Below are 20,478 nucleotides of genomic sequence, written 5' to 3'. Positions count from 1 at the left end.
AGTGGAAGGAAAAGGTGCACAAGGCCAGGGGATGACCTTTTGCCTTGAGAGAATTGTGAACGTATTCCATTCAGGAGTTGGGAGGTGATTCAGATGATGTGAACTGCAGCTGAAGTCGGCGCTTCATGAGACACTACACATGACCAGCAAACTGGACTGATCCAAACCTCCTGTTAAATGGAAGCTAAGAGTTAGCAATGCAGAAGAACTGCAGGACCCAATAAAAGCAACATGGGCTGCTAAAGCCGAAACATCTCAGCACAGTCAGACTTTTCACCTCCATGACATTCTGTATTCATGCAAAAGGAGACCCAACCAAGCATTAAGTACATATATGAATACAGATATTTCTCATTGTAGTGCTTTATTATTTCAAAAAGAAACTGACATTGGTCATTCATAGCCTCATAGTAAATACAGGTATGAATGAAAAAGGGTGTGTTTCTCTTTCTCACTAAATATGATCTACATTTTATAATTGCTTTAATTCTTCTATTGTCTTTTTGCATTTGAGATACAACCTGTCTGTTTAGTTAGCATAAAAGATGAATGATCCTCAAAACATTTGGAGGAAATTGCTTTATTTAAATTCACACATCTAATACCAATAAATAAAAAGGAAGAACAAGAACTTTGTGATTGGTGTAAAGTCCCCAAATATCTAGCACAAAAAATAAAATGTCTCCAGCAGAAACATGCGTTTAGAAAACCGAAAGTAAAGACTCAAATTTAGTTAGTCCCACACATAAAACATTCAAGAGGAAGGAAACACTGAATCCTAGAACCCACAGATGATAAAAAAAAGTGCAACATCCCCCTTTCAGCATGTCTTACATGGACAGAAGTGCAATGGAAAATGTGATCAATTATCCATCAGTTCCCATATGTGCAATTACATAAGCGGACCCTCCCACTCGTCCACTGTGTATCTTCATTTAAAGTCACTCTCTGTGATGCATGCTGACAAGAACAAGAGTCTCTGAGATCTACTCTTGCATTTTTGTATGTTACTTACTAACACTATTTTGTCCTACTCTTTCATCTTATAAAGCCCTATCATTTCCATACTAAACCCAAAAAATGTGTTTAATTTGAACGTTTGTTTCAACATAATTTAAAACAGTTCAACTTGAAGTCATGTAATTAAGTAAACTAATGTGAAACTTTGTATTATGATTCTTTGAGCAAACAACTATTTTTATTACTTACTAATTGTTTTATAGTATTGAAAATAAACGTACATAGCTATCAACATGTTTACATATGTAATCAGTCATTTCATTGCCCATTGACTACGACTCCCCTCTAAATAAAGACTCTGTACATAGGAAAACATCAGGAAGTGTTATTAGACATTTATAGAGTAGCATGTGTTGAAGACAAGCAGGCGTGATGATGGCATTCATGCAGAGCAAACCCTGTCTGGTTAGGTGTTGTATCCTCACAGGACATCTCTGCCGGTGTAGCGTTTGCATCTGTCCTGTTGCTCTGTGAAACAGAGAGGACACCAGCTCAGATCTCATAACACTTCAGCCCTCTGAGGAACCCAGTGTGCACTGACAACACTTGAAGAGAGTTAATCTGACATGAATCGTGTTGCTCAGTTAAAGTTGTCCAACAATTTTATTGTATTTATTTTCAGTGTGATAGGCACATTTATGTAAGAGCTCCCTACAGTCAGCCAGGAGTGAAATATCAAGGCATGAATAAATAATTTGTAAGTCAAATTGCATTAAGAAGGTATCTCAGGTTGGTTCAAAGCCAATTCTTCCATCACAAGATTTCTATTTCAGTTTTTTTTGTTATATAAAAGTCTTATATATTTCATGAAAACATCCTTTCTGGAGTGAAAAGCTAGACAAAAATATTTTTGATGTGAGGGTTCCAAATTTAGAAAGGGCTAAGTGACTGCAGCTACACCTACTGGAGAAAACATGCTACTAACACTTAACACTGATTTAAAAACGAGGATAAGCTGCAAACATCAAAAAAGAAAGTATTTATAATGTTAAATTATCTTTTGTTCTCTCATCTAGATCAAAATTGATGGGAAAAAATTTGCATGCTATATCCAGAACTGAACACTAATTTAATAAAGATTTTTATCCTGAGCTGGATGAAAATTGACTGATAAATTAGTTTAAACATTTTGCTGCAACCAAACTACAACAACCACATCTTTCAGATAGTTACTGGGAGTTTTTAAAGGAGTTTTTTTTTTAAATTCTATTATAAGTTATCCAAAAATATTTTGAGTCTAATCTGAACAGATGCTATAAAGTTGGACCGTGTTGCTTTTCAGTAGCAGCACCTGGCCTCCAGATGTGGAAACACAGCTGGCGAGACAGAGCTAAAACTGTAAAGATGCTAAAAACATTTGCTTTGCTCATACCAGCAGCCACTCTTACACGCTTACAAAATTACACTCTTACAAAATGTAATTAATGATTAACATCATCACTCTAAATAAATATTTTATTTTACATTAGCATATAAATACAGACACACTACAAAAGTAAGAAAAACTGATTGCACACTGCAGTAAATAGTTTGTCTTCTTTCATGCGGGAAAGACAAACACTGAAAAAATAGAGACTGCAGTCCTGTCAGATCACGCAAGAAAACAACACTCACTGATGCTGACTCTTCAACTCTATTCACTATATTTTTCTAAAAGCCAATCAAAAGTATCAAGTCCTACCTTATATATGATTGATTATCTTACCTAACAGCACCTGTGCTGCTTCTTCAGTCTCCTCCACAGCCACAGGTTTCAGCAGCACGGCGAAGAACACAGCAACACCTATCACCTGGGAACAAAAGCATCACAATAAAATGTTCCAGAAACAATTCGTTCAACGAGAGATAATACAAGCAATCAGTTCCAGGCTGTACGTACCAAACAAGTGCAACGTCTTGTAGTCATAGTTTCTGAATAAGATTGATTTTCTTTAAGGTACTCACCTTTAGAGGCTGCAGTATGAAGATGCTCTCAAAAAGGGACAGACCCAAAGACATGACCCACTTAATGGATTTCTCTTTGCCGTACTGGAAGCCATACAGCAGGGTGAAGTAAGTGGATATCCCACTGATGGAGAGCAACAGGAACCAGCCAATGAACACGCACCACCAGGGCAGCTTGACACCTGTCGGGGTCTTCTTCTTCTTCCTCACAGGGACTGGACTGTTCAAGAAAAATAAAAAGAAAATTGAATGAGAGAAAACATAGGAAAGAAAGTGTAATTAGTGGTGTGAGTGGGCCAACCAGTTGGATAGGTGACTGCTGAAGACCATCTCAGCCTTCCGAACCAGCAGGTTGGTGTTGTTGAGAACGCGCTGGTACTCTTCTGGACAGGAGAAGTTTTTTGCATCCAATTTTTCCAGGTTCGTGAGGAGGTGGCACAGACCGGCCAGGAGGAACTTGCTGCAGTAGACCCAGTGGTTGTCGCTCTCACTCTCACCTGTGGAGGATTTATATAAGGACCAGCTTGTAAAGAAAAGTACTGAGAAACTGTAATTATAAACATAATATGTTTTATTCTAGCCGGTTAAGATTAGATGAAACATATTTGTTTTTCTGCACCTTTTTTGGTAAAACAAAACAAACAAAAAAACCTCAAAGTACTCTGCCACAGTTTTGTTTCTGTTCATTTTCTGTTGTTTAAAAATCTGGTCTAGTTTTCATTATTTAAAAGCAGATGTATTTCAGCATATCTCACATAAGCCATTTTCTGTGTGTCAAAAAACAAAAAAAAAAACACCTTGCATGTGCTGGATAAAGACATGAAGCCGGTCCAAAGCTGGGACCAGGTCATAGGAGGCCTCCATTTTAAGAACCTCTGGCATCTTGTTCCTCGGATTCATGCTCACCAGAGAAATCATCTTCTCAGTTTCCTATGGTGAAATAAATTAAATATTTGCACTCGAGATTTTAGTCTGATCTTGACAAAACAAAACAAAACTCACATTCAGGACAGTAGGTATGGAGACAGCAGGAGGCTTGAAGATCTCATCGGGGTCGTCTTTTTTGGATTTTGAAACAATGCGAGGTCGGATACTTCGGAAAATGGTTATGATGAGGATATTGATGGGGAACATGAGAAGACCGCTCTGCACGCCCACCATGACATCCTGCCAAGTCATCTGCAGAGATCCTGGAGCAAAAACATGAAGTATTTTAAAACATTTTTACATAGAAGCTTTCAGTTTATCAAAAATAAATTGCACTTTACTTTTGTAAGTTTACTGAATTGGAAATATACAATAAATACGTACAAACGTGTAAAGTTCTTGCATTTTTTTTTGGTCTTTTTTGTGTTTTAATTTTATTTGGTAATTAGCAAAAACTCTAGGTTCCGTTGCCAAACACTTTCATTAAACATCTGTGCTCTCCTTTGCTCTGGGAGAACAACTTTGTTATACATCTCCTTGTGACCACATAAAGTCCCTAACAATCATTGTGTGACTGCGTCCATCAATGAGTAGATGAGTCAAAAGTTTCTCCACCTTCATGAAGAATAGAGCTAAAGAGCTGTGAAACCAACAGAGCATCCCATAAACCTGAGTGTAGTTCTGGACACAGAACAACATTTTAACAACCATAATATAGCAGTCCTCAAATGAAGAGGACATGAAAAGTTCAAAAAGGGCGTCTTTCCTTTCTTTTTTTTTTTTAATGATATATTGTGGTATTGCTGTAGCCCTATTTGTGCTGAAAATCTGCATGGCTAAAATGCTACATGTTCAAGCAAAGATGTTGGAAATGCCATTGCAAACAATTACAAATGTATATGATTGTTGTGTCAGTGACCTTAGGTTCTAGTTTCAGATTAGTTTTCAAAAGTTTCTTATGCAGTATTTTTTCTAAGTGCATGAAGTTTTGCTCCTAAGATCATTAAGATATTTAAGATAAAAGCTATGCAGCCACCTATTGAAACGACCACAGCAGAGTTTGGGTCCACAGGAATGTTCCAGAAGGCGATGTTGATGGCCATGGTGCACAGGAGCAGGCTCATGCAGCAGGAGACCCGCTGAGCTCGGGTGAAAGGACTGCGGGACGGGGGATCCACGATGGACACCCAGATGTGTTCATCCCTGAAACCAGTCGATGTTCTGCTCTGGAAAATATTCCTGACCAAAAAAGAGAAGAATAAAAAAATAAAAACAGAACAGTTAAACCTGGCGCTGTCAAAGGGTAGGGATTATATCTTCAGTGTGAACAACATATTCTTACCTGAAACTTGCGATCTCGTTGCTTTTTGCAGAATTGAAGGTTTTCTTGGTCATTCCGTCTCCTTGGTCAGAGCTCAGCCAGCAGTTACAGAAGAAATGCCAAACATTTTTACTTTGAAGGTCCTGTATGGTCACTTTGCTGACATACCTTACATGTGAGGAAAAATATGAAAAGGAGTTTTAGGTAGAGACTAAAACTCCTTTTAGTACTACTAGTAACAGTCGTTTTTTCATTTGTGTTTTAGTACAGATGAGACAGAAAGGTTTAATGTTTGAACGGCTCTGCCTCTGTTACCATGACGGGTGACCTCCTGAGTTGTCATGCTGCAGGCGAAGGTTTTTCAGTTCTCCCAGTGGGTAAGGTGTGGACAAAAGGAACATGTCAAAAGATCCTCTCTCAAACACCGGCTTTTCTGGATCGGTCAGGGTGTGTATGGTACTCTCTGCTTCTGTGCCAATCAGCTTCACTGTGACCTGCAGGACAGCAACGAGAACTGATGGAACAGCACTGGAACGACATATCAGGGTTCCGCATAATAGATCTTTTCATGCATGCAAGGAAACACTGCGCATATTCTATCCAAGTGTGTTATCTAGTGCTCTAATTTATGCTGCAGTGTGTTGGAAAGGCAGTCTGAAGCACAAGGACATCAAGCAACTGGATAAGCTGGTGATAAAAGCTAACTGTCCTTGGTAATAGGGTGGAGTAATTATGGAGAGGGTGGCAATAAAGAAAATAAGTATTTACAAGTAAATGAGTAGTGTCTTGCTTGGCCAGAAAATAAAATATGTTAAGTGAAGAAGGGAAGTTTGTACTTGTGTTAATAATAAAATAAAATTCTAATTCTGTAAACTTAAATGTCTTACGTTAGCAGAAGTGCCGGCGCCTCTGCGATGTCCTGTCTGGATCCCGATCAGATAGTTGTAGTGAGTTCCTGGGTGATTGTCCTCCAACAGAGTTATCTTCCTCTGACATATATAAAATACATTACAGTGAATACAATTAGATTTGTAGAAAGAATAGAAATTATTCAACTAATAACATTCATGGTGAAAAAGGAGAAGCACAAATGTTAGATGTCTGACCTTAGAGCTCGCTCTGCGGTCAGCGTAGCAGGCCCACAGCAGTGTGGCCAGGTAAAGACCAAAGAAAGCACACAGCAGGGCCAAAACCACGTAATTCTCATTCACTGTGGCAAACAGCTCCGCTGTTCGAGACACGTCAACATAGTTTGGCATCACAAAGAAGGAGCTCCCAAAGAGAGTCAGGTGGTTACACAGACAGTGTGTCAGCTCTGGAGTGCTTTTCTCTCCCACCTGCATGACAGAAAAACACGCACCACTGTTTAATAGGCGGTGTGTCCACTGCTAACCCAAAAATATAAGTGCACATGAAGGATCCAAAACAATGTGGGTACCCTGCAGCCTTCGTCGCTCCACTCCTCATTCTTAGTGTGCCAGTAAAGGCACCTGGTAAGGTATGTGCTGATGTTCAGCGTCACTTCTGTTGCCAGCGTGAAATTCACAAGTCTGGCTTCCACATACCAAGCCCCTGATGTGTTCCGTAGCATCTCAGGGGTAATCAACCAGCGATAGTCCTCTGAAGCCAAAACATATCAGTCTGTCATCAAACCTCAACCACAAAGAGCAAAGGGTAGTGTAGGTGATAGTGATGGTTACCTGAGTGGCTCAAAATGGTTGAGTTGTGGAAATATGTGGAGTTGGGAGGTGATTCATAAGACAAGAAAACAGCTAGGGACACATTGATGCTTGGTTCGACGTTAAATAATATGGTCATCTCTGTGTCAGAGACATTGATCTGAGACACAGACTTTGTGTCCTTAGTCAACACGACAGTGGAGCTGGTCAGAGCTGAATTATTGCGGCGGTCCAAAAATATCTGAGGCAGAAAACATGTTTTCATAAGAACCATTAGGACGAAGTGTCTTATGTGTCTAACAAAAGGCTTCAAATACAAAATGATTTCACAAGAATAGTTTCATGTTTCAGAAGTACTGTGTTGTAGTAGATATGAAGGGAATCTCTGAAAATGTAATGAAATAGTTTAAGTTTTATTTTATGGTGGATTCTGTTGAGGGAGCCATTGGCTGCCAATAGTTTGGCTACTGCAGATACTGTAACTCTCTCAGTATCTTTACTTTGTTTAAAAATCGGATGTATCCTTTCCCCAAAGCAGATTCACATTACTTTAAAGTATCTCTAATCTCAAAAACCTCGGAGGATTTTCTGTAAACATGTTGTAAAGCTTTAAATCTTTGAGTTTGCTGGCAGGCAGTGATACTGGCCAAACCATTTGAAAAAGTATAGCTTTGGGGTGATCAAATTTTAAACACTTCTATCATTCATCACATTATTTATGTGATGAATGATAGATATGTAATGCGCTTAGTTCTTGAGGTCAAAACATAAACATTGTTCTTTAATGACAAACTGTTTTTTTCCACATTGGTTGTACCTCAACCATCTCTGAGAGATTTTCCAGCATAATCTCAGATTTTCCATCACTGAGCATAAAGTTGCAAACGTTTCCTGATATGTTTGCAGAGGGGTAGGGGTTGATTGAGAATGTAGCCATCTAAAAATGAGAGACAATCTTGGTTATAAAAGGCTGTAAAAAATATTTTTAAAAAACCCATATGTGACAGTAACTCACACAGACCTGTGCAATGACATTTTCATACTTCCCAATGCTTGATTGCATTGCTGAGAATGAAGGGAGCTTGATGATCCCGCCGTCTTCCTGTGAACCCAGCACTGCATTGCTGAGCTCCTTAGGTTTGTACCTGATTGAAGGGAAATCAAATTTAGTCCAATTATATAAGACAAAAGTAAGAAAGTGGGGAAGAAACTTACGCGCTTGTTATGACACTGCCTAACGGGGTCCTGGTGATTCTTGGTGTATCCTCCACGAGCAACAGAGAAGCTGTTTTAATGAGCTTCAATACATTGTCAAAAAATTGCTGGTGAAAGGAGAAAGCAATACCATTTGATTTTAAAAGGCCAAAAAGGGCAACACAGTGTCCATGTGTTTAATGGTGACAGTAAACAAACTTACTTTATTTTGGTTGTAATCAAAATTACATTCTTGTACAGCCAGACGCAAGATGGCATTGCTACACTTGATGATGGAGTCGATGGTAGCAGGATGATTTCTAGCAAACTCAAGGGTCAGAATTGTTGTGCCATCCAACAAATATTCAATAAATTTGTTCTGTGAAAAGGGGAAATGGACAAAGCTTAACACAACATAAGACAACAGGATATTGATTATGATGAAAGAAAACATCTTACCCTGTTATCAACAGAAGGTTCTCCTACAGTTGTTTCCATGTATGTCAGAGATTCTTCTGCCTTCTACCTCAGAAACATAGCATATTTTTTCATGTAATATGGAAATATTTGTACATTTAACTCAAGAACTCAATGACTTTATTCATTTAATGTCACATAAGTGGCTTGCCTCACCGATAGTAGACCAGTAATGTTGCTGATCTTTCCTTTCATTTGATCCAAGTCACTGAGACTCCTTTTGGTCCCTGAAATAAAAATGTTTGTTTATTTATTTATTTATTTATTTATTTATTTATTTATTTATTTATTTATTTATTTATTTACTAGCCAGATGTATAAACAACACACAAATCCGCAGCCTACCACTATTTCCTTAAGATGTAATTTAAGTGATTAACTTACGAGGCCTAGCGGCATCACTGGAGGTTTTTGCATTCTAAAGAGAAAATACCAACAAAAGAAAAGGACATTAAAACTGGTCCTCATAGATTTTTACATTTAGAGTGAGATTTATATCTTACCTTTAAATCTGATGGAGACATTGAAGCTTTAAATAAAGAATTTGCACATATTGGGATATTAAGTACAGCATCGAAGCAAATAAAAAATGTTGATAATTACATTCTGTTTCTTTTTTATACATGAAAGGAAAGAGATAAAAAGCAGATATAAAGAAAAGATTTGACTGGTAGCCTCCACATACTATGTGTGCAGAAATATCCTCGTCTCTTGCTGCAGTCGGACGTTAGGAGCCGAGGAGGATTCAGCTTCATGTATGTGCAGAGTTCATTTAAAGCTTCCCCTTTTTCTGTTTTTAACCTCTTAAGACCTGACAGAACAAACAATAGTCAGAAATTTCTGGACGGACAAGAAGAACAAAACTTTTTACTCTATGCTTTTCACAAAATATAATTTGAATAAATGAATGAGATAATTATTTGGAACATTTAAACAACATATGTTAGCATAAAACAATTTAATCTTACTGTTTCAGAAAGGATAAGGAAGAGGCAAATTATTATTAAATCTAACTCTCTTTAACTCATTAAGCTCATTAAAAGAGGGTCGGAGTTTTCCCCATGTGTAGATCTTCCACCAGAGGTAGAAGACAAGCAAAAGATTACCAGCTTGGTCTAAGAGTTTTCTGAACTACCTGTTTAAAAAAATAAAACAGTTCAGTTTAACAATATGCTCCTGGCAGATTTGGATTTAAAGTAATTGTTTAATCTGACCAACATATTTTGTCTGACTGTATGTAATTTGTATGTTTTGGAGCGCTCCAGCTGGAGTCCCGACTTGAATGTGAGGGAACTAAAGAGGCAATGGCAAAGAGGCCTTCCAACCTCAAAATTTACTAACACTATATTAATATTTTAACAGTAAACAAATAATTTCACAACCATATGTATGTCATCATTGTGTGACAAGTTAATTCTCTGCCTAATCTAGCTAAAGAAATAGGATAAGAAAATAACCACAAACAATTTCTTTATTTAATGTAGTTGACTATTTCACTATGTTTTTATTGACTGTGGGTCTGATTTATGTTTGTGCTCGTATAAAATATGAATGAAAAAGACTCCTGATCAAGCCAAAAATAAGTTTGAACAACTTTTTCAAACTTATTTTGAAATTACAAATTTACATTTTCTTGCAGTAGCAAATATAAACAAACCAATTGGTTGTTAAACAAATTGCAAAACATTTCCAAGCTGGATACCAGGTAACTGACTCATGGTCAAAACTGAATAAGACTGGAAATTAATAAAACCTTAAATTAATTAAATGTCCGTCATCCTTGATGGGGTATAAGAATTAATACTGAAAGAGTAAGTGTTCAGTTACTCATTTGTCAGACATTCCTATTGGGTAAAAAAAATACCATCATAAAACATGTCCAATGTTTTTGAATTGCAGGTTTTATTACTATAATTTGTAATAAAATTCAAGATCCTGGTCTGTAAACTGCTTATAAGTAGTTTTACATGACAATCTTAAAGAGCTAGGTATTTTATTTTAAGAAAAGCAGTTCTTCCAAACATGTGTTGGCATCTTTGTTATTGCTGTTTCTTCTAGGCAACTATTCATAATCATGTAACAGATGATGAAAAGTGTACTCTTTAAGCTCTTGTGTTCTTTTAAAATTAAAAATAATAAAAAGGCAAAGGAACCCGGGTTTGGTTGATCAACTCCGTAGATTGCTCAAATACAATTATGTATTCATGCAATTCTAATCTGGACATCTTTCATTTTTTGCTTTTCAAACACATTTATGAGTAGTTTAGATGAAATGTAAAGTAATTTCTACTATGTTTCTTCATCAGCTTCTCTTTACTCGGATTGTTTTTCCGCAACTTCAGAATAATGTGAAAAAAATAATAATACATGCCTTGTGTTTTGCTGAGTTTATAAAGAAGTTGGGTGCTTTTCCAATTGTTTCTTTTAAGGACCTTTATCTTTAACAGGGGAAACGTATTCAAAACTATTTAGATGAAGATGTTGTTGCAGTCTTGACGATAAGAATTTAAATGAAATCCTGAGATGCACCTCCCAAAACAGAAGACAGCCTCTTTACTGTGTCTATAATATCTTAGGTTAGGTTTCATTTATTTTATATAATAAATTTTACATCTTTGTCTTCATTTGTGTTAAATTAATAATGACCATATAGAGCTTGTGGAGCCACTACACACTTGAGGTTAGATTAAATGTTTAAACTTTTACAACCTGGTAAGGACAAAATTACGTATACATTATACATTAGAATTTACTTATTTTGACCATAGATGCAGTTCACACCATTTTTTCTTAACAAAAATTAACTGATCATGTGCAAACCAATTTGAAGAGGCTATTTTTATTTTTTTGTGTGTGAAAGCTAGACTAAACAAAAGATGTAAAGTAACATTAGTTTGCGGTTGTAATAAGTTAAAGAGAAGTAAAACAATTTGACTCACTTGGGGATGGATCACTGTGATCTGCTTGGAATCCTTTTTCCACCCACCAGGTGAAGCTGCTGGTGTTTTTCCCTCTGGTAGTGTTGCTCAGGAACATTTGGATTGGGCTATTCAGCACATTCAGCAGCTTCCCTCCTCTCTCCTTACAGCTGCTCTTTGCTTGGTGCCAAGTTTTTGATTCCTCCACAAACTCCAAGCAGACGTCTTGCCAAACAAACTCGCATGATGCTGTCAAGGCGCCGTCCGGGCAGGTCTCACACTTTTCGGTTAAAGACAGGCGTCCATAGGAGATCCACAGCAAGATAAAAGTTTGGAGTAACATGTCTATAGTGCTGCTGGCCCTGTGGCTGGACCTTCTACTGAGCTTGGTGCCTTCAGTATTTCATATGAAAATAAGAAAACTTCCTCCAGGAAAAAAAAAGCACTCTGCATATGTCCTAAGTACTTTAGGAAAATCAGTGCAGCCACTCAAACAAGATGCAAAGTGAAGGAGTTTCTTGATGTCACCCAAGTTGAGTCAAGATTTCCCTCCTTAAGCAGGCCAATAAAATGTTCTGAACATGATTTATAATTTTAGCCAACATATGTTGTTTGTCAATACGGTGTGTATGGTATTTATAACGCTTACGAATAATAAAAAAAATAGTTTGTGTATTTTACGTAAATCTGCCCCCTTTCTTGGTTGTATCAAGATTTTGGCCTTGTGACGTAAGTATCGCGAGAAGATGTGGAGGAAGCGTGAGAGTTTGTGTAACATGTAGGAAATAACAACACCGTGTCCTTTAATGCTGTAACGCAGCTGCCTCCATGGCGGGACGATTGAAGGTAAATTTGCACAATGTAGCAAAACGTGGTTTTTCATTGAATTAGATGTTCCTGAACTACATGCGTGCTTCCGTTTCCCCGCTCTGTTTCTTTGCTCTACAGCAGGAACTAAACAATAAACACGGCCATTCATTTCTGTCGCTGAGTATTACCAAGAGCACAAGTTACCCAAGTTTATTTTGCTGCTTTTATATAGCTATAATTTTGTTCAGCCTGGTGAAAATTAAAGGTAAGGGACGCTATTCGCCATGACTGAGAGAAAAATAAGATATGCCAGCACACTCCTTTTATTCCGTACATTTCTTTTGAGCTTTTTCTTCCAGTACTCTTCATGGAAACCAGCACTTTTACCAGTCCTAAAATAATTGCTGAAGGTTTTTCTTCCAGGTATCAAGACGTTTTTGAATAGTTTCCTACTTATTATTTCTCATGAGGCACATTAAAGCAAATGTACAAGTAAAACTTGACAACATAACTAGTGTGTTCTTTTTTTTTTTAAAGAGGCAGTAGTCCAAGAGAAAAGACTCATTTGAGTTGTTTTATTTGCAAAATGTAAATTATGCCTTCAGCTTGAAATATATATATATATATATGTATGTATAAATATTGATTGCAATATAAACAATATAAAAACATTGTAAGTGTTCTTAATGAGTATTTCTCCAGACTTTCTGTTAGCTCTTCTACGGTATCCTTTGGATTTTCTTTAAAACTCTTTAAAACGAGATTAGAGATGCACCAATCAATCGCCAGACATTCCTCAGCTCATCTCTGACTGTTGATCAGTGAGTCAAACACTGAAACATCAAAATCCCCCCCCCCCATCCATTAAATACATAAAAACTAAGAGCTACAAATTTTTTCTGCCCATAATCTGATGAAATTACATAAAAAAATAAAATAAATAAATCAGGTCATGGTTGATGCATGAACGTGAAAAAAAACATGCAACACATTTTCCTCTTTTCAGTTTGAGTTCATATAAGTCTGAATCAGGAAATCAGGCCTCAAAGAAAACTGTAAATCACTACAAGCAAAGGTCAAGCGTGACTAATGCATCTCTATCTCAATACATGACCACCTTCTGAATTTTAAAAAATCTCTTGTTTTGATGTCATTTAATTCTCACATGTGACCCAACGTGTCTGAACAGAACAGGCAAATACAAGTCCAATAACAAGTCAATTCAACTAATGTGTGTATGGAGTTTAAAGGTTTACTAAAAACCCAACTTTGCTTTTTGAAGTCATGGTTCGGTACATATTTTGTACATATTGATTAAGGGAAACTAATAAATGATGTATAATTTATTTGAACTGAAATGACTTAAAATAGCCTAATTTTTTAATTCAGGATAATCAGGTATAGCAAATTCTTGAATGCATTAACAATAATAAAACCTCCTAAAAATGGATGATAATTTAGTTCGGGTTTTTTTTTGCTGATATTTGAGAATACAATATGTTTACATCACTTTGGAGCTGTTTAAAGTTGACACTAAACATGCTCATCTAGCAAGAACAAGTGGATTATTGTGTTTCCATAATGTTTGGCATGTTTGTTCAATAACGTTTAATAACCTTAGAGTTTGACATCTGAGTGGCATCGGCTTCACTTGTGTTTGTTATTTAGTCACTCGTACATCAGTCGGTATTCCTATCTTAGCTCAATGCAGAAAACAAATCACCACAAACAAGGTAATTTTTGTAATCTAATTACAAACAGTTTAAACACAATTATTTGAATTTTTTTTCATGGTTTCATCAACAGAAGCAGCTCAAAGAGGCGGTGAAGGTCATCAGCTCGGGCAGTCTTTTGTTTGCTTCCTACCTCACTGTTGTTGGAGATGAGCGCTTCTATGCCAACCAGCTGATGCCTTTGCTGCAGAGGCTTGTGGGCCCAGAAACAGCACATGTATTGTCAGTGAAGATGATAGGACTGGGTCTGGTTCCTCTGAACCGCTACCAGGACCCGGCCTCACTGGTAAGCAAGTAACTTCAATGTCTCCTCTCTGAACCGGACTCTTTCCGTAGAGATTAATCAAACGCTGTTCTGTTTGCTGCTGTGTATCTACAGGAAGTGAATGTGTTTGGACTGAAGTTCAAAAACCCTGTTGGGATTGCGGCAGGATTCGACAAGCATGGCGAGGCTGTGGACGGCTTGTACAAACTGGGGTTTGGTTTCGTCGAAGTGGGCACGATCACACCAAAACCTCAGGAGGGAAATCCTAAACCCCGCGTGTTTCGACTCCCTGAAGATCAGGCGGTTATTAACAGGTATGTTTGGAAAGGCATTAAACTGCATTCTCTTTGTATTTTATCCACTTACTTCCCCTTACAAATACAGAAAAATTAGCTTGGTTATACATCAAACATTTTTAGCTTATTAAATTCTGTACAAAATGTGATTTTGTGTAGTTTACTTTTAAAATTTCAGTTCATAAAACTTAAATAACAGGAGATATATTGGTCCACTTCTTGTGTACATCTTAAGGACTGGATCCATATCAGTGATTCATATTTAGATATTAGGGCTGCAAGTAACTATTAAAAAAGTGGCACATTCTGCAAATTTTTCATTTAGCCACTTAAGCCTTTTTATGCAATATTAGAAATGCATTAAAATATGCAAATAAATAAGTCAGTTTATTTTTTAAATAAGAAAATATGCAGTAACATTGCATTCCTTTAGTACACACTTGACCATTTGTAGCAAAGGATGCATCTACAGCTAAATAAAATAAGTCTAACAACGTCTGAAAAGGTTTTTTTCTTGACTTAACGTCAATACAGTGTAGAGCTAAAATGTTGGCTATTCTTTGGATTAACCAATTAATAATTGGATAGCAAAAGATGCTTTATAAGAGATTTTAAAAAACATTTTTTTACAGAATTTGAACCAGGTGAAGCTAAAACTTTCACTTGAGGAATTATGGGTAAAACATGTCTACAGACAAAGGTGTTTTTATCTTTAATACATTTTTATATTTTTTTGTAGAGTTTCGACTTAATTGGTCGAAAATTGTTATTTTTTTCAGCCAATTATCTCTGTTGAGTCTATATGCTCCAGTTAGCAATTAATCAATTACTTATTAATTATTAATTATATTGATGATTATTTTAGTAATCGATTCATTGTGATTAATGTGATCAATCATTTTAACCCAAATAGATCTAAGGTAATAAAATAATAAACTAGACTTCAGGTCATTGCTGTTGTGAATGTCTTGTGCGTTTCTTTTGTCAAGGTACGGATTCAACAGCTGTGGTGTGGCAGAGGTCCACACAAGGTTGAAGGCCAGAGGAGAAACGCAGCAAAAACGCAGTAACGGTGAGTACGCCTCATGGTCCGTAGGTTATACTGTAAATATTTCAATTAAACTTAAAGAAACACAAATGCAGCAAAGCAGATGAATGTTTTACTGACACAAGATGTTGTGATTTTAATCACTGGATTGTGCTGGAAGAGGTTAAGAGGAAATTCAACTGTTCTTTCAAATTTTTGCTGAGTTTAAATGTTCCTGACCTCACCTTGTCTCACGTTTTGTTGCTCGCAGCTCATTTAGCGCATCAGCTCTCTCTGCCTCCGCAATGATCCAAGCTGTGTTTGTGTTTACCTGAACCTTGCTGTTTGTGAGTCTGCCCGTGCTTCTTTTGTTTACAGCTGGCCTTCCCCTGGGCATCAACCTGGGGAAGAACAAGCTTTCCCAGGATGCATCAGCAGATTACTCGGAGGGGGTGAGAGCTCTGGGTCCGCTCGCTGACTACCTGGTGGTCAACGTCAGCAGCCCAAATACGCCAGGCCTGCGAGATCTGCAGGGGAAGGCTGAGCTCCGGCAGCTTTTACGCACGGTAGGACTCGGCGGATATTAGATTTTTATGACCAGGAAAGAAAACTCTAGGGAGTATTAGGTAGAAATTATTCATTTTTGCTTGCAATTATTGCAATAATAAACACTGGTATTACTATTATTGCTTGTTTTCCTGATATCATGGAGTTCTACTTGAAAGCTGTTGCCATTTGATTAATAAAATCACAGTTTTATGCCTGAACTGCCTCGTTATTTTATATTTTATATTATTTTATTCACTGACAAACTTAGAAAATAATTTCTATACTGCTGCACACACCGCTCTCACCTTGTGACCAAAATAAGGTCAAAAGGTCCCAGGCAGGTATGAATGGTTATGACTTTTTGTTAAAACTACATTCTAACAGTGGATGTTTATACAAAAACCATTTTATAATTTAGATGTAATTGCTCATCTCTTAAACACCAAGAATAAAGACGTCACTCCATAAAGCTCTTAACTTTTGGAGAGGTTGGACTGGATATTGATCTGCTCAGAAACATGTTTAAGGACAATTTCAATAACATCAGATGTATAGATCTGCAAGTGCAGCCATTACATCATGTTACCTTGACATCTTCTGCAACCTGTTGCAGTTTCACGCTTTGACGTAATCTAAATTGTAATCTGTCTTCTTTATTTATTTCAAATGCTTGATGGTGGCGCAGAATTGATTCAGCATTATTTATATAGATCGCACTCTGTGTGTGTGTGTGTGTGTATGCTGTAGTAAAGAGGCGCAAACATTGTTTTCCTTACAGCTAAAAGATTCTCAAGGGCAAAGTTAATGAATGCCGCTCTGCAGTAACATGAGTGACAAAATCCCTTTGGCCAATGACCTCAATGCAAACTTGTTGGTATTTCTATTTATGCTGCTTAAAAGAGTCTTTGAAAGCCCTACAGCATTTTCCATCAACCAATTATTCATAGCTGTTGGGATTAAATTCCAACAAATAATAAGTCTCTGCTCAATTAGTTTTTTTTAAATTATTTCTGATGGTGAACAAATTCAGCATTGTTGTTTAGAAACTAGTTAAAATAAGTGATTTTTAAAAGTTATTTATATTATCAGAGTTTCTTTCAGATAAGTTCTTTAAGCTCCTTCTGCCTTCTCACCTCATCCTGTCTGCTCAGGTCTTAAAGGAGCGTGATGCTCTGCAGGAAGTACGCAGGCCTCCAGTCCTGGTTAAGATCGCTCCCGACCTCTCGGCCCAGGACAAACAGGACATTGCTGATGTTGTTACTGAGGTTTGGACATTATTCAGTGTTTGTGTTGAGTTTGCATTTCTTTTATCATTAAATGAAACAATTTGTATGCATAGGGTTTAATCTGATAAATTATCCAGCTATATAAAATCTGTTGTTTGTTCCAGATTATTTTTCATTCTGTTGTCTCTAAGTAATGAAGTCTGTGGAGTGTAGCAGGTCATATCCTTCGGAGATGTCTTTAAAGTGTCATGTTTCCATGCAAACTGCCCGCACCCTTTGCAAAGTTGCAGCCACTTGCACTGCAGCTTTGACATTGACATTTGACATTGACTGCTGATGAAACGTCTGCTGCTTGTTTTGTGCTCATTTCAAATTAATTAGTTTTTTCTGCGGATATGAGGTTCTTCATAGCAGTAACAAATAATCGGGGTTCTTATTTGATACATTAATGTAAAATGTGTATTGGTTCCGTGAATATTCAGCATCTATTTAGTACTTATTTAACGCAAATAAAGATGATCACACAATCAAATAAACACACTGAATAAAATCTGTTTAAACGTTAATTTATTTGAATTCATAAAAGTCAAAATAGAAAATGTTTTTAAATATTCAGACCCATATTTAAACTAATTTAGAGCAACTCTTGATTAAATAGCATATTACCAAGTTTCACGGTCATGAGAAACTGAAAAGATCTTTGAAAGGTTTTATTGAAAGTTGTTAAACTTTTAAAATATTGCGTCTTTAACTAAAAACCAGCTTTGAACTTTGAATTTAATGATGTGATGAAGTTTATGGGTAAATATCGTCCTTGTCCTTTTATCGCTTATTTCTGCAGCGATGCAGGAACGCACACCGCTCACGTCCTGTCATCTATTTTCTGTGTTCGCAGTTGGGAGTAGACGGTTTGATGGTGTCTAACACCACTGTGTCCAGGCCAGAAACCCTTAAAGACCCACACAGGTCTGAGGCTGGTGGGCTGAGTGGCCAGCCCCTCAAAGACCTCTCCACTACGACTGTCAGAGAAATGTATAATCTAACTAAAGGTTGCTGTCTGCATCGTTTTCTCCATTTAATGTCCCTCTTAGAGTAAAGAAAGCACACATGAAGGGAAGCTCTGTTTGGTTTTAGGTAAAGTGCCGATCATTGGAATTGGGGGCGTGGCCAGTGGGCAGGATGCGATGGATAAGATCCGGGCTGGCTCCTCACTGGTTCAGCTCTATACTGCCTTGACCTATCAGGGTCCACCCGTGGTGACGAAGATAAAGCGAGAACTGGAGCAACTTCTTAAGTGAGTATGAACATGTACCAAAATTAACAATACCAAGCAAGTTTTTGACATCAGTCATTTAGGATGATGTCTTTTTAGCTTAAATGACTGAGAAAAATTCATCATACATCAAATGACCATGCCCTGACAGTATAGCTGCACACGAGCAATGAGTGTGTGAATGATTTGATTTGCCAGGAGACATTTGGTGGAGTTTGAAAGAGTGCATATTGGGGCTGCATGAGGTGGGCTGATCAAACAGTGCAACTCCAAGGCATGAATAAAAATATAATAGTATTTCAAAACAAATCTTCCATCTCTATATATCAAGGCAATGCAAGTTACTTTGCATAGCACCATTCACGTAATTCAGAACACTTTATAGGGAACACAAGGACGGAGATGGGATTGATCCAAAATACAAGATTCATATAAAAAACACAGCTGTAAAAATTTAAGCATCACGTAAGAGTAAAATAGTGTTAACAAAAAAAGAAAACTAAAAACTGAAGTACGCTGCAAGTGGCTGCAATGTTTTCCTGATATAAAATAACCATCAGTTCTGCATGTCTCAGTTTTTAGGGTTGGGCAACATTGAAACTAAATGCTTCCTAACCTCGTTTGGTTCTGGTTTTGGTTCTGGTCCTGGAGTCACTGAACGAGCCACATTCAGTCCGACAGCAACTCAAAAAAGAAACTTTTCAGCAAGGAGGGACACATTTCTGTAGAAGTAGAATTTTATTACTGGACAAATTATGGCATGAGACAGAAAATGTTTTATTAATGTTTGTCCCATAATCATTTAGATTCCTGTGATTTCTGAGTTAGCTGCTTTCTCTCTGGTTTTCAGAACGTCACACGTTTTCCTGTAGTAACAATCACCAAGTTTCAAACGTGTTAGCTTACCTTTGAGAAAGAAGCTGAGTAAAATAAATGACTAAGCCGTTAGAAATTAGATGACACACTCTTCTTGCATGCTTTTATCTATGTGAAACATTTATTGCTGCCTGTCTATTATTTGGTTATTGTTAGTTACCTCCTCAGAAGTTGAAGCAGTATAAAGGGGTTTTTCTATTACTATTACTAATACTTCTTTTCTTTGTTTAGAGATCAAGGTTTCAGCTGTGTATCTGAGGCTGTTGGAGCAGATCACAGGGAATCAGAGAGAAAATCTTAGCAAATCCTTTCAAGACGCTGCAGAACATGTAGCTGCCATCTTCTCCATCAAATCAACACAATCAAGTTTCTGTGATAAATTCAAATTTATTGCGATTGTTCATTAGTCCATTCTGATTATCAAGGTGGCAAATAAATCATCTGTTTTTATATTCCATCTTATATTTTCAATAGGTTACTGTATCTTAATCTTTGGATATTTTGATTTGGTCACTGTACTGTAAAGCAGATCTGTAACCTGATTACAGCAGGTCATGTTTTGTTACAATGTAACAGAAGTTTGAGTTTTTAAAATGCATGAAAACTCCAAAATGCTTAAAAACATTTTTAATGGTTTACATATATTTGTTTGTGTAAAGAACATAATGTGCCAAAGCGACGTTTGGCTAAAACCTTAAAACTTGATTGAATTATAAAATACAGCTTAAACTTTAACCCAAATTTTGACATGTTTTTTTTTTCTTTGCATTGCTGTCAGTTGCTGCAGCTATAAAAGTGTAAGAACTTGATGTATTTCTGACGCATTGAAATCCAAATCTCATTTATGTTGTTCTTGGCATTCATGTGACACCTGCTTGAGTTTGTGCAAACCTGATTCCAGGCAAGACGCATTCATTTCGACAACTAGACAATTCAGTGCTTT

General features: G+C 37.0%; 2 protein-coding genes across 2 annotated transcripts; one reads left to right on the top strand and one right to left on the bottom strand.

Annotated features, from left to right (window-relative positions):
- Nucleotides 1-541: 541 nt before the first annotated feature.
- pkd1l3 (polycystic kidney disease 1-like 3) lies at nt 542-11,860 on the bottom strand. Its single transcript, XM_008405135.2, has 23 exons — nt 11,502-11,860; nt 9,248-9,373; nt 9,066-9,091; nt 8,947-8,980; nt 8,719-8,789; nt 8,545-8,607; nt 8,309-8,464; nt 8,107-8,213; nt 7,913-8,036; nt 7,709-7,828; nt 6,913-7,132; nt 6,651-6,832; nt 6,319-6,549; nt 6,100-6,201; nt 5,528-5,706; nt 5,234-5,380; nt 4,928-5,130; nt 3,967-4,154; nt 3,762-3,894; nt 3,266-3,461; nt 2,965-3,184; nt 2,726-2,810; nt 542-1,488 (listed from the first exon to the last, which is right to left on the bottom strand). Exons 1-23 carry the CDS (start codon nt 11,821-11,823, stop codon nt 1,442-1,444), a joined length of 3,282 nt encoding a protein of 1,093 aa, XP_008403357.1. The 5' UTR covers nt 11,824-11,860; the 3' UTR covers nt 542-1,441.
- A 368-nt stretch (nt 11,861-12,228) lies between these two features.
- dhodh (dihydroorotate dehydrogenase) lies at nt 12,229-20,276 on the top strand. The gene is made up of 9 exons (XM_008405134.2): nt 12,229-12,326; nt 14,097-14,309; nt 14,403-14,602; nt 15,574-15,656; nt 15,990-16,177; nt 17,312-17,425; nt 18,282-18,435; nt 18,521-18,680; nt 19,767-20,276. Exons 1-9 carry the CDS (start codon nt 12,309-12,311, stop codon nt 19,834-19,836), a joined length of 1,200 nt encoding a protein of 399 aa, XP_008403356.1. The 5' UTR covers nt 12,229-12,308; the 3' UTR covers nt 19,837-20,276.
- The last annotated feature ends 202 nt before the right edge of the window (nt 20,277-20,478 follow it).

This window comes from Poecilia reticulata, linkage group LG3 (genome assembly GCF_000633615.1).
Source record: "Poecilia reticulata strain Guanapo linkage group LG3, Guppy_female_1.0+MT, whole genome shotgun sequence".
Taxonomy (NCBI): Eukaryota; Metazoa; Chordata; class Actinopteri; order Cyprinodontiformes; family Poeciliidae; genus Poecilia; species Poecilia reticulata.
This window is presented reverse-complemented; position numbering and strand designations above follow the sequence as displayed.

Coding starts and splice junctions, on each gene's coding strand:
- pkd1l3 (XM_008405135.2), bottom strand. CDS start 11,823: ATGTTACTCCAAACTTTTATCTTGCTGTGGATCTCCTATGGACGCCTG. Junction 8,214..8,308: donor TTGATTACAACCAAAATAAA/GTAAGTTTGTTT, acceptor TCCTTTCACCAG/CAATTTTTTGACAATGTATT. Junction 3,895..3,966: donor CCATACCTACTGTCCTGAAT/GTGAGTTTTGTT, acceptor ATTTCACCATAG/GAAACTGAGAAGATGATTTC.
- dhodh (XM_008405134.2), top strand. Junction 17,426..18,281: donor TTGCTGATGTTGTTACTGAG/GTTTGGACATTA, acceptor CTGTGTTCGCAG/TTGGGAGTAGACGGTTTGAT. Junction 18,436..18,520: donor AATGTATAATCTAACTAAAG/GTTGCTGTCTGC, acceptor GTTTGGTTTTAG/GTAAAGTGCCGATCATTGGA.